Here is a 16,017-nt window from a genome sequence, read left to right as displayed (position 1 = left end):
ATGATATTGGTACGGAGTCCAGAGGACCCCCAAAACCAGCAGCAATAGATATGCACCACAACACGGGGTTACTTCATCAAAATGAGTTTTTAATGGCTGATGGAATTTTAACTCGAGTTAAAATTCAGTTATAACTAAACTGTCTTAAAGTCACTAAAGGGATAACAATACACAATATATAACATATAGTACACTAATTCAATTTCGAGAGTATTTCTATAAATGATCAATTTTAACACCTTGACAATCACCAATCACATTATTTACACCTCTGATATGGTTAATTTGCAGATCATATTCTTGTAATATCAAACTCCAGTTTAACAATCTTCTGCTTTTATTCTTCATTTTATTCAAAAGCACCAGAGGATTGTAGTTAGTGAACATAACAATTGGTTGATGAGAGGTACCAAGATACACATCAAATTTCTGCAGAGCAAATATGACAGCCAACAGTTCTTTTTCAATAGTGGAATAGTTCTTTTGATGAACATTGAATTTTTTTTTGAAAAGTAGGAAATTGGATGGTAAATTTCATTAATTTTTTCTTCCCATGTGTCACTTTTTGTGACCAAGTCATCAATTAAGCATTTGTATGAGTTAACCCTTGGATAACTGAATTAATCATCCTCTGGAATGTTGCAGGAGGATTTTTCATGCCAAAAGGTAACACATTATACTCATATAAACCAGATGGAGTTACAAAAGCTGAAATATTCTTTCCTCTCTCAGTTAAAGGCACACACCAATAACCCTTCAACAAATCCAACTTAGTCTCTTTCATTGCTCTATGTAAATCCTGTATGATTTCAAACATCTGTCATACCTTCTCTAGCACCAAGCAGAAAACACTATCCAGTCACAAGGACACAAGAAATAAGAGCAGGAGTATGCCATCTGCTCCATTGAACCTGTTTTTCCTTTCAATATTCTCACAGATGATCTGATTGTGGATTCAGCTCCAGCTATCTGCCTTTTCCCCCATAACCTTTAATTCCCCGACTATCTAAGATCTATCTCACCCTGTCTTAAACATATTTAATTCCCAAACATCTCAAAGATGACTTGCCCTTCCTCAATCCATGCTACATCATCTGATGGGACAATTGTTATCTAAATGTCTCACTATTTTTGTAATTATCAGACATTAAGCTAACTGACTTTATGCCTTTTGCCGATACCAGACATTCTCAACCTTTTTCTTTCCACTCACATACCACTTTAAGTATTCTCTGTGCCATAGGTGTCCTGTGATTAGTAAGGGATTGCTTAAGGTGGTATGTGGGTGGAAAGAAAAAAATTGAAAACCAGTTTTAATCGTACCTAATTGACTCGTTATGTGCACGGTTTCGTAACTCCAAAGGAAATGGACCAATGACAATTTTTCTCAATCAAAATATTTTAGTTACAAATGGGTCTAGGGCAGTGGTTCTCAATCTTCTCTTTCCACTCACATACCACCTTAAGCAATCCCGTACTAATCACAGAGCACTGATGGCATAGGGATTACTTAAAGTGGGATGTGAATGGGGGGAAATAAAAGGTTGAGAACCACTAGTCTACACCCTTTTATAAACAATGGCATTGCATTTGAGGTTTTTCAATCTGCTGGGACCTGTCACAGTCATATACTCTGTGAATACCCAAACAACATGATCATTCAAAGTCTTGGCATTTCCACATTTTCCAATATTAATTCCCCCTTTTTCTCTTCCAATGGACTTACATTTATTTAAGCTACCCTTTCCACTTTATATGATGAAAACTTTCACTATCTGGTTTTATATTTTGTCCTCATTTAGTTTCATAATCTATCTTTCCTTTGTTTATTGCTTGCTTGGTGGTTCTTTGTGCTTTTTAAAGGTTATTGGTGCTTTGTAAAGATTTTGCATTCTTCCTCATTCCTATAACACTTGGCAATTTTGTATGCATGAGTTTTTAGTTTGATGCCTCTTTTATTTCCTTAGTTCTCCAAGGCTGGCTCTCCCCACCTTCACTGTCCTTGCTTTTAACTGGGGAAAAAAAAACTTTTGTTGAGCACTGAAAAATCTCTTTGCATATCTTTCACTGTTCCTCAACTGTCACAGCGTGTAGCCTGGGTTCCCAGTCTATGTAACCTGTCACAGGATCCTTTACTTTGGAAATTCCCAGATAAGGAAATTAGTGATAGTTAATTTATGGTCCACTGGTACACAAAATCGCGGAAGATGTACGCTTCAGAACAGGCATTTATAAAATTTGCCACAATATTTTTATTTTGAGCTGGTATGGAGGACTGAAAAATCACACTGGTTCAGTGGATGGCATGAGTGGAAGGGGGAGGAATTTATATATTTTCTGTTTAGGGATTAATCACTTCTAATTCAAAATACAGCTGAGAGTAAGCAACATTTGTTGTAAAAGAGGAATAGTTGTTTCATCCTTTCACCTATATCTTCACCTTGACACAAGCAACGAATATCAAAAATTGAAGTAATATATATCACAGTCAATTAAGATGTTAAGATATTATAACTGATATGACAAGAGAGGCAGTGAGTTTGTCTTACTGAAACAGAGAGTCCATGATGACCAGGAGGCCCTGGGAGACCTGTTCTTCCTCGTGGCCCAATAGGGCCAGAAGGTCCCATCATTCCCTTTTCTCCTGGTGGTCCGAGGTGACCCATCTTTCCTCTTTCACCCTGAGGCCCTCGGTCACCTAGTATTCCTGGATCACCCTGTCAAAAAGAGGAAAGAAAAGAATCAAAAGATACAAAGAAAAAAAAGACAATTACTTAGTCATTTTTGAAGAACAGATTAAGCTTATGATGAAAAACAGTGTAAGGATTTTGTATGAATCCTTTACCCAGATGTGTTAGCATTGATTTTATTCCAAATCAGAGCACCAAATAAACATTCAACACTGGTCTCTCCTTTTGCTTCCTCAAATCCTCAATTCCATATTTTTACTACACTCCAGGTAAAGAGGTTTCTCTTGAATTCACTAATGTTATTTGTCAGGATGTAAAGTATACAATGTACTTAAATATTCAGCAATATACAGCGAGGTACTGTGCTCCCAGTTGAGACCTGCATTCATGTGAACAGTTTGAGGCACAGGTCCAAAGCTGAAACCCTATCTTGTCCTGGTACTCCTTTCAAGAGCAGTTCTCTTGCTGGAGTCTAGCAATGTGATACCTATTCCTCATCAGTCTTTATTCAGAGTGTATTGAAGCTCCTGGGGTTTGGGTTTACAAATATCTAATTTCCCATGGGTTCCTCCCCAAGAGGCCTTTTTCACATGTAATACAACTCAGTACATATAGAAAGCTGACTTGGATTAGGTGACAATGTTCTTAACAGGATGTTAGACAACACCAACCAACAGACTAAAATAATCCTTACACTGAGAAATATTTCATTTAATACGACTTACTCGCTCACCCTTGGGTCCACGGTCTCCTGGCTTTCCTGGTAAACCCTGCAATTGATCAACAAAAAGACAAAACTGTGTTAAACACTTGTTGTAAATTGGAGAACGATTACAGTTCATGTTGTTGCGAACCGTGCGCAATAAACAGCCGCAGGCAATGAACCAGTGTTTAATTTTAAAAACACTCACTTTATTTCTTACTCTTAAACTATTGTCTTAACTCTTAAATTATCCTTAACACTACATCTATCCCCAACTCCGTGTGCGCGCGTGCACACCATTACAGACCATTGCAGGGCAGGCCAAAATCTAGAGTTTTTTCAAAGTTCAATCTTATAAATTCAGTTTTGAAGTGTTGGCCTTTGAAATTTATTGCCCATAATTAATGTTGAACTGATGGGAAGACTGAAGTTGTGGCTGCTACAGAATCACAAATTCTCCTTGTGTTGCCTTTGAAGAAATGTCCATCCACTGATTCCTGGTCCTTTTGTAGGCAAGACCCAAACTGGGCAACCTCCACCAAACTTCCAAAACCCTGGCACTGGTCTCTCCAAGTGGCCTCCAGTGTTAGATTTTTGCTTCTCAAAAAGACCATCCTAGCACAGGTCAATCCACGAAAAGGCCCACTAGTCATTCACAGAGCAGGCTTTGCTCTGAATTTCACAAAAATGGCTGCCCACGAGCTGCTTCAAAAGGCTGTTTTCTCTCTTTAGCAGTCAGCGTGGTTCTCCCTTGCAAAATCAGTGTCTTTGCAAATGTATTGAGTTCTGGAACAGACTGGGACAAACCTTCCCTCAGTCGTTCCAATGTATCGAATGATCACTGGACTGTGACTTATGTGGTGCTTGTGTGAAATGTTAACTGTGACCATTCAGTCCTTTCTTCTATACTATACCTTACAATGATAATCCGATTTTACTAAAAACAGGAGCTCACAATCGTGCTTAGAGCTTGTAACATTTCAAAGCATGGAGATGGGACAACAAAATAAATATACAGCAATTAAAATCATGATACTTGAAGTGTTTTTCTTTCTCCTTACCTGTACACCTGGGAATCCATGTGCTCCAGTTTTTCCCTGTTAAGAAATAAAATGAAAACTCACCTTTGAAGCATCAGAACCATGCCAATCATATTTTAGTGTCACACATTTGCTATAACCCCATTCTCCTGTAACCAATATAAAGGCCTCCACCTATGAGTTCCCTCTAATGAAAGTAATGCAGGGATAGGGTAGAGCAGAACAAATTCATAGAACATAAAACAGCACAACACAGGCACAGGTTCTTGGGCCCATAATGTCCATGTTGATTCAATCCCAATTTAATCTGACTGTACATGATCCACAACTCATGCCTGTTCATGTGTTTGTCTGAATGCCTCTTAGATGTTGTTATCATATCTGTTGCCCCGGCAGTGTGTTCAGAAATTCTGAATATCTTTTAAACTTTCCCTCTCCCACCTTACAGCTACATCCTCTGGTATTTGACATTTCCACCCTGGGAAAAAGATTCTATTGTCCCCATCTATGCCTCTCATAATAGTATTAATTTCTGTCTGGACATCCTCAGTTTCCGATGCTGCAAAGAAAAGAAGAGGGTTTGTCCAATCTCTCCTTATAACTAACATTATCTAATCTAGGCAACATCCTGTTTAAAAACTTTGCATCCTTTCCAAAGCCTCCACATTCTTCCTGTAATGTGGTGATCAGAATTGCATGCAATTCTCCAATTGCCTAACCAAAGATTTACAATGTGACTTCTCGATTTCTATACTTTACATCCTGACCAAAGTGCTGCATACCTCCTTTAGCTGTGTGGCTGTTTTTGGGGAGCTCTGGACTTGTACCTTATGACTATTCTGTACGTGAATGCTATTTACTGTATGCTTCCGTCTTGCATTTGACCACCAACTTGTTAATTTTCAACTCTTCTGGGACCATGATAGAAAATCATTGCGGTCAGCATCATGTACCTGTAAAACTCACCTAATTCCTTCCTTATGAGGCAGTCAGCTGTTCCCACTGTTGTTAAGCCACACAGACTGACCAAGAGTTGGTTGCTGGGGAACAAAGGCTATCCTCTGATCTCTGGTGTTGACTTCAGTCAGACATCCAACAACAAGAGAAGCACATTTCTACCCAAATTATTGCTGTTAGATGAAGGCAAGATTTGGATACCCTGGATTATGAGAGATATTAAGGCTCAGGTCATGAAAAAGGAGGCCAATTTCAGATATAGGCAGTGAGATCAAGTGAGTCCCTAAAAGAGTATGGAAGATGTAGGAGTACAATTAAGATTGAAATCAGGCGAGCATAAAGGGAATGAGAAATCCCTGACAGATAAGATGAAGAAAAATCCTGAGTGATTATATGAGGACATTAAGAACAAAAGGGTAACATGGGAAAGAATAGGACCCTCAGTGTGGTCATCTATGTGTGGAGCCACAAGACATATGCCAAATCAATAATGAATACCTCTCATATGCATCCATATTCATGCAGTTAGGAAATTCAGGGAAGAAAACAATGATACCCTGAAATATATTGACATTACCAAAGGTGACGTCTTGAGGTGCATAAAAATTAATAAATCCCTGGACCCTGATGAAATGCACGCAAGAACATTGTGAGAACAAGGTAAGAAATGACTGGGACACTGACATCTTATTTAGCCTCAGATGAAGAGCAGTTAATGTTATAAAAAGAAAGGCTGCAAGGACAATCTATGGAACGACAAGCTGGTCAGTGGTGAGCAAGGTATTTGAGGGGTTCCTGAGCGATAGGATCTATCCCCATTTGAAAAGGCAAGGACTGATTAGGGATAGCCAGCATGGTTTTGTTCAGTATTTTGAACATTGTGTTTCATAGATTTGATTGAGTTTTTTTGAAGAGGTGACGAAGAAGATTAATGAAGATAGGGCAGTAGATGTTTACGTGGACATGGTCCCAGATTGGAAGGTGAAATCAAATGGAATCCATGGTGAGCTACTAGCAAATTGGTTACAAAATTAAGTTGGTGTAAGAAGGCAGAGGGTGGTAGTGGAGAGTTGTTTTTCAGACTGCAGCAGGTGGATTAGCTCAGGAGGGCACTTTAGTTGGCATGGATGAGTTTGGGTCAAGGCCTGTTTCTGTGCTGTATGATTATATGACAAATGAGAACTGATCTTAAGTCTGGAGCAACATATTTGGAGAGAGAGAGGAACAAGATGAATAGAGAAGGTTTTTAAATTTTCTTGTTAATCATTCTTCATTTCCAATAAGGATCTCAACTGCCTCAGCAAGAGTTAGAAAATGTAGTGGTCCATAACTACGTGCATTCAGATCAGTTACAATTCAGGTACGTGTCAAGTAACATCTCCACCATACAAGTTCAGAGTTTGCTTGCAGCGCCAGTCACTGTAATGTACATTAAATATGGAGGGTCTTCATTGCCTTCAGATATAAAGGCATTCTCTACAGCAGACGGAAACCTATTTATAAAGAAAATATACATACAGGAGCTCCAGGTGGCCCTTTCGGTCCAGGAAAGCCAGTTTCTCCCAACGGTCCTCTCTCGCCTTTCTCTCCCTGCAAGATTAGACATGGTGAAGGTCAGTTCCCAATTCTACTTCCTCAATGTCAGATAACATACATTAGAATGAACAGGAGAATTCAACTCACAGGATCGCCTTTTAAACCATGTGGTCCTGCAGGACCTGGAACACCAGATTTCCCCTTTTTAAAAGAAAGAATAAAAATTGTGTTATTTAAAACTATTTATGAATTGAAGTATAATTTAAAGAGCAAAAAGCAATCTACTTCTGGAACTCAGCTGATCAAACAGCATCAAGAAGAGGAAAAGAATTGTCAATGTTTCAAGTGAGAACTCTTCATGAAGACAATTCCTGTTAAAAGCAAGGACAGGAAGGGTGGGGACAGCCAACCTTTGATAACTAAGGAAATGAAGGAAGGCATCAGACTAAAAGCTTGGATGTTTAAAGTTGTCAAGAGCAGTGGGGAACTAGGGGATTGGGAAAACTTTAAAAAGCAAAAAAGAACCACAAAGTGAGCAATAAAGAGAAGGAAAGTAGATTATGAAAGATTAGCACAAAATATAAAAATGAACAGTAAAATTTTTTATAATTATATAAAGCAGAAAAGGTGGTTAAAGTGAAGGTTGATCCTTGGAGTATGAGAAGGGGAGTTGATATTGGGTAATGAGGCTGAGGCTTTGAGTGACTCTTATGTGTTGGTCTTTATGGTGGAGGACATGTTGAACATGCCAAAGTCAGATGTTATGGGAGGTGAGGTCCTGGATGCAATAGCTATCACTAAAGAAGGAGAACTGAGTAAACATGTGGGGCTAAAGAGAGATAAATCCCTTGGTCCTGATGGAATGAATCCCAGGATTCTAAAAGAAATGGGAGAAGTTATTATTGAGACTTTGGTGATAATTTACCAAAATTCTCTGGACAGGTTCTGGAAGATTAGAAGATGGTGAATGTCACACCACTACTTAAAAAAGGATGTTGGCAAAATGCAGGGAACTATAGGCCAGTTAGTTTAACATCTGTAGTCAGGAAAAATGCTTGAAACTATCATTAAAGAAAAAATAGAATAGCATCTGGAGTGAAATGGATCCATCAGGCAGACGCAGCATGGATTCAGAAAAGGCAGGTCCTGTTTGACAAACTTACTGGAGTTCTTTGAGGATATAATGAGCACTGTAGATAAAGGGGGCAGATGGAGATTGTTTAACTGGCATTTGATAAGGTGCCACATAAAAGTACATAAGATAGGGATGCCTAGAGTTGGGGTGAGGTATTAGCATGAATAGATGGTTAACCTATAGAAAGCAGAGAGTTGGGATATAGGGTGTGTTTTTCTGGTTGGCAATTAGTGGTGCTACAGGGGTCAATACTGAGCCTGCAACTGTTCATGTTATACATTAATGATCTGAAAGAAGGGACAGAGTGCAGTGTATCAAAGTTTACTGATGACACTAAATTGCATGGAAAAGCAAATTATGTAGATGATAAGGAGAGTCTGTATGGAGATATAGATAGGTTAAATGAGTGGGAAAGGCAGATGGAGTACAATGTTGGTAAATGTGAAGTTATCCACTTTGGAAGGAAAAATGGAAGATGAGATTATTATTTAAATGGCAAGCGATTATAGCATGCTGCCTTGCAGAGTGATTTGGGAGTGTTTGTGCATGAATTGCAAAAGGTCGGTTCACAGGTGCAGCAGGCTATCAAGAAGGCAAATGGAATTTTGGCCTTCATTGCTAGAGGGATTGAATTTAGGAACAGTGAAGTTATGTTGCAACTGTACTAGGTATGGGTGAGGTTGCATCTGGAGAACTGTGTGCAGTTCTGATCTCCTTACTTGAGGAAGGATGTACTTGATTTGGAGGCAGTGGAAAGAAGGTTCACCAGGTTGATTCCAGAGATGAAGGGGTTAGCCTATGAGGAGAGATTGGGTCATCTGTGTCTGTATTCCCTGGAATTTAGAAGAATATGAGAGGAATTACGAAAGGCACAGATAAGTAAGATATCTCTGTTGGTGGGGGAGACTAGAACTAGGGGACATAGTCTCAAGATTCAGAGCAGTAGGTCTAGGATGGAGGCGAGGAGATACTGCTTTTCCCAGAGGGTGGTGAATCTGTGAAATTCACTGCCCATTGAATTAGTGGAGGCTACCTCAGTGAATATATTTAAGACTAGATTGGATAGATTTTTACATAGTAAGGGGATTAAGGGATATGGGGGAAAAGGCAGATAAGTGAAGATGAGTCTATCATCAGATCAGCAATGATCTTGTTGAATGGTGGAGCAGACTCGACAGGCCAGCTGGTGTACTCCTGCTCCTATTCCTTATGTTCTTGTGTTCTTTGTTTATCCAGATATTGGTGACTTATCCCAAACTCTTACTTGACTTGAGAAGCCACCATGAGAACCAACAAGGCCCTTGATAAACATAACTCTTCAATAAATGCACCCACTGTATTGTATCTTCTATTACCCATGAGATAAACATTCTATGAACAGTTTAGCAAAGTGGCACTTTAAAGAAATATTAAATACCAACTCTTTATGGGCATCGTTTCTTTACATTGAAGGAAATTAACTGTGCCTGAACCATCTAAGGTAATTACTTACTTTCAGTTTTCCAATGGTCAATAAACTTGCTGTTCAATAGAAATGCTTCTTAATAAATAGTTCATAAATTAAAAATTAAGTTTTTACTAATCAACATTATTTAACTTTCCTTGAAATACTCACTTGTGGACCAATTGGCCCTTGGAAACCAGGTGGCCCAGGCATTCCTGAATCCCCCTGGAAATACATTGCAAAAATAATGTTTAAATAATCAGTCATTTTAATTGAAAAATATAAGTGCTGTTCTATTATTGACTCAAGTGAAAGATGTTGATGAACTATATTTTAAAGCTGCTGTGAAAGTTTGCAGTGAGCTGTTGATAATGTCTATCACTGAACTTCAAAGATCTCAGAGAAAGACTTCTGATGTCCAACTCCATAAATGGAAAGCTGTACAAAACCAGATGGACAGGGGGACCCATGTTCAATTCTCTGTGACTGAGCTAATTTGGTCCAGTCCCTTACCACTTTCAACTGGTGCCAACTGATTCACTTTCTCCATGGGCATACAATCCTACATCTCCATTCCACATTTTTTCTTGAACTGGCCCAACTAGTTCCTCTTCATCAACAAACTCATTTGCCTGGCTGTACTTCTCCATGCATTGAATAATTTCTCCTCAACTTCATTCATATTCACCAGGTCAAAGATATGCTCTTGACGCTTGCTTAGGTCTAATCTACACGTCATGTTGTGGTACGTCCAACTCCATTACATTTCCTCCATGATACGTCTTCTTGAATTGTTGTTTCCCTTCAATCAAAGTGAACAGAACTCTGGACCACATCTCCTTCATTTCCCACATCTCTGCTTTCACTACCTCTCCTTCAGCACAAAGCAAGACAGAGAACTTCTGGTCCTCTCTTTTCATTCCATCAGCCTCTCTTTTAAAGGATTTTCTTCGCACTTTCCATTGCTGAAAATTATTCCCCCCTGCCCCCATCACTTGCAGCATTTTAAAGGGACCATCCTCTTTGGGATTCGCTGGTTTGATTCTTCTGTCTCCACCAACCACCCCTCCTCTTATGGCATTTTCCCATGTAATTACAGGAATGTAACACCAGCCTTTTCATCTTTTCACTGGTGACTCAATGGTCTGTCAGCTGGAGCTGTGGTTCGCTTGCACATCTACCAATCTGATTGCCATCCAATCTGCACTGATATTTGCAATTGGGTATGCATAGCACTGGGGAAACCAGATGCAGATTGGGTCATTGCTTTGAGAATGACTGGCATTCATTCCAGTCTGTGGCCTCCTGCGATGTTACAGTGAAGCCCAAGGAACATATCGTGTACCAACCAGGTACTCTGCATCCTTCCAGTCTCAATACCAAATTATCCAACTTTTAGTAATTCATCTTTATTTCCTTCTGTATAAAACAGACTATTTTACACATACTTATATTAGAACAGGCTATTCTGCCAGCCATCAATCTATGATTTTGACTTTCTCTTTATATTAGAATAACAAATAAAACTGACAAAAAAAGCATGAAGTATTTCAAGTCAAGTCAAATCACCTTACTTATTGTTCATACCATGTTTGCATGGTAAAGATGAGAAAGCGTTTCTCCAGGACCACGAAGTATACTTATATAAATACAAGTTAGAACAGAAGTTAAACACATTAAAATATTAAGATGCATACAGTAAAAGTTCACGGTACACTATCCTCATATATTCTGGGAATCCGTGAGTTCGATGGCTTGGGGGAAATAAAACTGTTGCCCAATCTGGACGCAAGGGCCTGAGAGCTATGGTACCTCCTACCAGATGGCAGAAGGGAGAACAGTTTACATGAGTGCTATGTGGATTCCTTCACAATGTTTATTGCCTTTCATCTGTATCGAGAGTTGCAGATGTCCTTCGTGGTAGGAAGAGAGCCCCCAGTGATCTTTTCCGCTGACTTCATTATTCTCTGCAGGGTCTTGCAGTCTGAGGTGGTACAGCTTCCAAGCCAGGTGGTGATGCAGTTGCACAGGATGCTCGCAATACATCCTCTGTAGAATGTAGTGAGGATGGAGGGTTGGAGAATAACTTTCCTCAGCCTTTGCAAGAAGTCGAGGCACTGCTAGGCTTTCTTGGGGAGCTGGTGTTAAGGGACCAGGTGAGATTCTCCACCAAATGCACTCCAAGGAAATTGATACTCTTGACGACCTCAATGGTGGAGCTGTCAATGGTCAACAGATACAGGTTGCACCACTCCATTAGCGACTGCACCTCATCTCTGTACGGTCGTCATTCTTATTAATCAGGCCCATCATGGTCACATCGTCAGCAAACTTAATGATGTGGTTCGAGCTGTGTTTAGCTGCACAGTCGTGGGTCAGCAAAGTGAACAGCAGTGGACTATCACACAGCCGTGGGGGCCCTCGTGATCAGTGTGATGGTCTTGGAGTTGCTGTTACCGATCCAGACTGTCTGAAGTCTCCCCAACAGGAAATTATGAATCCAATTGCAGAGGGTGGTGTTTAGACCCAGCAGGCTCAACTTCCTTAACAAATACGGAGTACGATTGAGTTGAATGCCAAGCTGGTTAATGAAAAACATTCAAACATACGAGTCCTTGTATTCCAGGTGGATGAGAGATAGATGGAGGGTGGTAGCATCGTCCATAGAGCAGTTGGATCTGTATACAAACTTCAGGGGGTCTAGTGACGGAGTCAGCAGAAGCTTGATGTGTCCCATGACGAGCCTCTCAAGGCACTTCATGATGATGGATTTGAGTACGACAGGACAGTAGTCATTGATGAAGGACACAGACGACTTCTTTGGCACGGGAACAACGGTGGCAGCTTTGAAGCACGTTGGGGCCATGGTGCTTCTCAGGGAGATGTTAAAGAAGCCTGTGATAACATCTGCTAGCTGAGCTGCACACCTCTGAGCACTCTGCCGGGAATGTAATCCAGTCTAGCAGCCCTTCCCTTACTCTTTTTTCACATTGGCCACTGAAAACCCTTGGTCATTTGGAGGAAAGGTGGTCTTCTTCATTGCAACATTGTTTTTTTTTGCCTCAAATCGCACAGAGAAGTTGTTCAGTGCATCTGGGGAAGGCATCACCTGCACATACAGATGGTATAGTCTTGTGATCGGTGATATCTTTGATGCCCTTCCACATGCGTCGTGTGTCCTTGCTGTACAGGAAGTGACTATGAATGTGATGGGCTTGCACCGCTTTGCTTCCCTGATGGCCTTAGTCAGCTTGGCTCTTGCAATAGTTAGGGCTGTTGTCATCCACTCTGAAGGAAGTGTCTTGGTTCCTGAGCAGCACATAATCAATGTGCCACATTAATCAATTTGGTTTCACCCTATCATAGGAACTGCCTTTGTCCTACCCATCCATCCCTGTAACTGAAAGCTCATTTGCTTTCTCCTTCCCAAATCTTATGAAGAGTCTTGGTCCTGACAGGTTAATTCATTTATTCTTGTCCACGGATACTGCTGAGTGTATCCAGCATTATCTGTTTCTATTTTGGATTTTGAGCATCTACAGTTTTGATTTTCACATTAACAGTGGTTGGGAATGGGAAGATTCATCCTGTGCTTGTCGAAGGCCCAGTGACCCCTGCTGGGATGAAGCTAAAATGATGTTTCTATGTCACCATAAATGTTAAGTTTCCTGAGCATGAAATCGCACAAGATATTGCTTTGCCTTCACTGCATCACGGCAACTTCTGTACGATTCTGTGCAATCCTTGGAGGTTTAAAGAAAACTTAAAACATTTCCTCAAAGCTAAAGTTTTACAATCCTGACAATACCCTGACAAATTTCCTTTGCATTCTCCCAGTAAAATCACACCTTTCTAATAATGTCATCACCAATTCTGGAGGAATTTCCAGGCTGTTTTGTTCTGAATATGGGCATCATTGACAATGCCAACATCTATTATCCATCCTCAATTGCACTGTTGGAAAGCAATTAGGATTCCCCACATTGGTGGGTCTGTGGCCATCCACAGGCTAGACTAGTCGAAGATGATAGAGTGCCTCTCTGAAGAACTTGTATGAACCAAAAGGTGACTGACCTTCACCTTAGATGTGAGGTCATTAAATTATTTCTGGTTTCTGTACCATAATCTCTGGAGAAAGCATTTCTGGGAAAGCAAGGAATTTCTTCTGAAGAGCATCACTGTCAACTAGTCCTTGCTTTCCAGTAATTAATTTCTGGCCCAATGAACTTGCCTTGCATTAGAAAGGAGAACAAATATAGTCAGTGAGATACAAAGAAGCATTGTCAAAGGACAACATTGGCTGAACTTAAGTCGATGGAGTTATCTTGGAGTGGAATTGGATGGACCTGTTGTACTCCCTTACAGGTTGCAGGACTCTACAAAAATACAATGATTTTCCTGTATTTTCCTTAATATGCATGAAAGATAAATATGCTTTACAGCAGCCATTCTCAACCTTTGGACACTACTCAAAGTTTATGGGCCCCCCTTCACTGTGAAGCAATCAAGTTTAGTTGGTTTCTTGCATTTGATTTCAGTCTCCCCTCCCCCCCCCATCCATTAAATGTGTTACAGACCCCGATGAATATGGCTGCTTTCCAGTAAAGTTTTCTCTAATTTCTAATAATCTCAGAAAGAATCTAGAAAAAGGGAATTTTGCCAAATAATAAAAATTGACGGTTGTCTTTAAACATCATCTTAATTTCAAAATTTACACTTGAAATGAAAATAACATGAATGATGAGAACTTTTTAAGACCACCTATTTTTATCCATTTAGTGCAAAAATCATCTTGATTCCTCTCACTGAATGCAATTCCATAAATCCCATAATACATTTTCTTGTGCAATCACTAACTTTCACTCTTTCCTTGATGCAGTTTTTGATCATGTTTTCTCTCACTTTGAACAGACTTATTTGAGTTAAATAAAAGTGAAGTGGGAGAAAAAGTGAGTCAGACACACAGAGGAAGATAGAGAAGAGCAAAAATGAAGTGAGCAAGTGAGAGGGAACGGAGTGAGCAAGATAACACGAATGGATTGAAAGATTGAAATTATAGAGAGAAAAATGAAAGAATGGAAAGGGATAGCAAGAATAGAACAAAAGAGAACAGAACAAGAGAAAGAGAATAAACTGAGTGTGAGAATAGAGTGGAAGATACCTTTTCTCCTGGGGGCCCTTCCAGGCCTGGCAAACCCATCTCTCCCTGCAAAACAAGAAGTTACAATTTATTTTACATGAAATACAAACTCATATCACAACTAATTACTGTGTGCACCAAAGATGGAAAAAGCCATTTTTTTATGTGCTTTCAGATTTTATTGCAATTTTGAGATTTGAAATTGTCTTCATTTTTGAGATTTTGCTTCTTCAGTCATATCATCAAATGTAGCTTCAGAATGTCTTAACAACAGGGTGTCACATTCTCATCAGGTTGTTGTAACTTAGAGGCCTCATTAAGAACTTTGAATGCACCAGAACAGAATGTAATTCCTAATGTATTTGCTCATTTTGCAAGGCAAGCTGTGTATTTAGCAAAATGAATCCATGCTGGGTTGGATTATTCAACCTGATTGCAGATCCACCACTTACTAGCAAGATGCATGATGCACTATCAATAGCCGCTTTCAGGTGGAATTGCCAGGAGAATGTGGCTCTGGAGCCAGCTGCAGGTGTCTGCGAAGGGATGTTCAGATGACAGCGCTGAAGGCGGTGTTCTGCCACCTGAAAAATCTGCAGCAGAGAGAGGTGCCACGGAGCAAACCCCGGCTCCTGAGTGGGGTCAGGGGCAGCCACATGACGGTCCTCCTCCCCGCTGCTGACAGCCCTCTCCCTGCTGCCTGACAGTCCCACAGCGCGGGACTACAGGGCTGGAGTGGCCAGTGCAGGACGTCAGGGATGGGGCGGTCAGCGCAGGACTTCGGGGCCCAAAGTCCCTCGCAGGCCACCCCAGCCCTGTAGTCCTATGCCGGCCGCCCCAGCCCCAACATCCTGTGTGGGCGCTCCAGCCCCGTAGTCCCGCACTAGCGTGGGGCTGTCAGGCAGTGGGGAGGGGGGCTGTCAGCAGCAGTGAGGGGAGCTGTCAGGTGCAGGGAGTTGGCTTGCCAGCTGACTGTCATCAGCCTGTCCCCTGCAAGGCACCTGAAAGCGACTAGCTGCTTTCAGGCTGCTCTTCAGGTATCTAGGAGGAGTGCTCGGAAGCGGAGCTATACCGCCCCAAGGTGGGTTGAGAAAGTACACCTCGGGGAGGGGTTCTCCGCTTTCAGGTGGCAAGCTGCATTCAGGTATTTTAGGCAGCTTTACATTCGGGTATTATGGCCACCTGAAGGGGGTTAATGACTCCAAAAGACTGAAGATGAGTAAACAGATAGGCTTTTATTCTCAATAGAATGAAGGCATGTTCATAATGGTCAACTGTCCCGAACTGAGGAGGGGACTGAGGAACAGTCACCATTATTCAGTGACTGTGGGAGGGGCCACAGGTACAGTCAGCCAACAGGTGTGCCCAGACA

The 16,017-nt window shown here is 40.8% G+C and overlaps 1 protein-coding gene and 1 long non-coding RNA gene across 9 annotated transcripts in view; one reads left to right on the top strand and one right to left on the bottom strand.

Moving 5' to 3' along the window:
* col19a1 (collagen type XIX alpha 1 chain) overlaps positions 1-16,017 on the bottom strand; it is a 346,509-nt gene that overhangs the window by 26,398 nt on the left and 304,094 nt on the right. For all 7 annotated transcript variants that reach the window (XR_011340316.1, XM_069886134.1, XM_069886135.1 and 4 more), the window contains 7 exons: positions 14,667-14,711; positions 9,677-9,730; positions 7,074-7,127; positions 6,909-6,980; positions 4,455-4,490; positions 3,416-3,460; positions 2,550-2,717 (listed from right to left, as the gene is read on the bottom strand). Coding sequence is in view for 6 of the 7 variants with exons in the window: in XM_069886134.1 (XP_069742235.1) it covers positions 2,550-2,717; positions 3,416-3,460; positions 4,455-4,490; positions 6,909-6,980; positions 7,074-7,127; positions 9,677-9,730; positions 14,667-14,711 (474 nt within the window). In the remaining variant the exon portion in view is untranslated. The remainder of the gene's footprint in view (positions 1-2,549; positions 2,718-3,415; positions 3,461-4,454; positions 4,491-6,908; positions 6,981-7,073; positions 7,128-9,676; positions 9,731-14,666; positions 14,712-16,017) is intronic.
* LOC138736505 (uncharacterized) overlaps positions 1-16,017 on the top strand; it is a 69,841-nt gene that overhangs the window by 45,540 nt on the left and 8,284 nt on the right. The gene's annotated exons all lie outside the window — the stretch shown is intronic.

Source organism: Narcine bancroftii, chromosome 6 (genome assembly GCF_036971445.1).
Source record: "Narcine bancroftii isolate sNarBan1 chromosome 6, sNarBan1.hap1, whole genome shotgun sequence".
Taxonomy (NCBI): domain Eukaryota; kingdom Metazoa; phylum Chordata; class Chondrichthyes; order Torpediniformes; family Narcinidae; genus Narcine; species Narcine bancroftii.
Note: the sequence above shows the minus strand (reverse complement) of the source record. Positions and strands in the feature narration are given on the sequence as shown.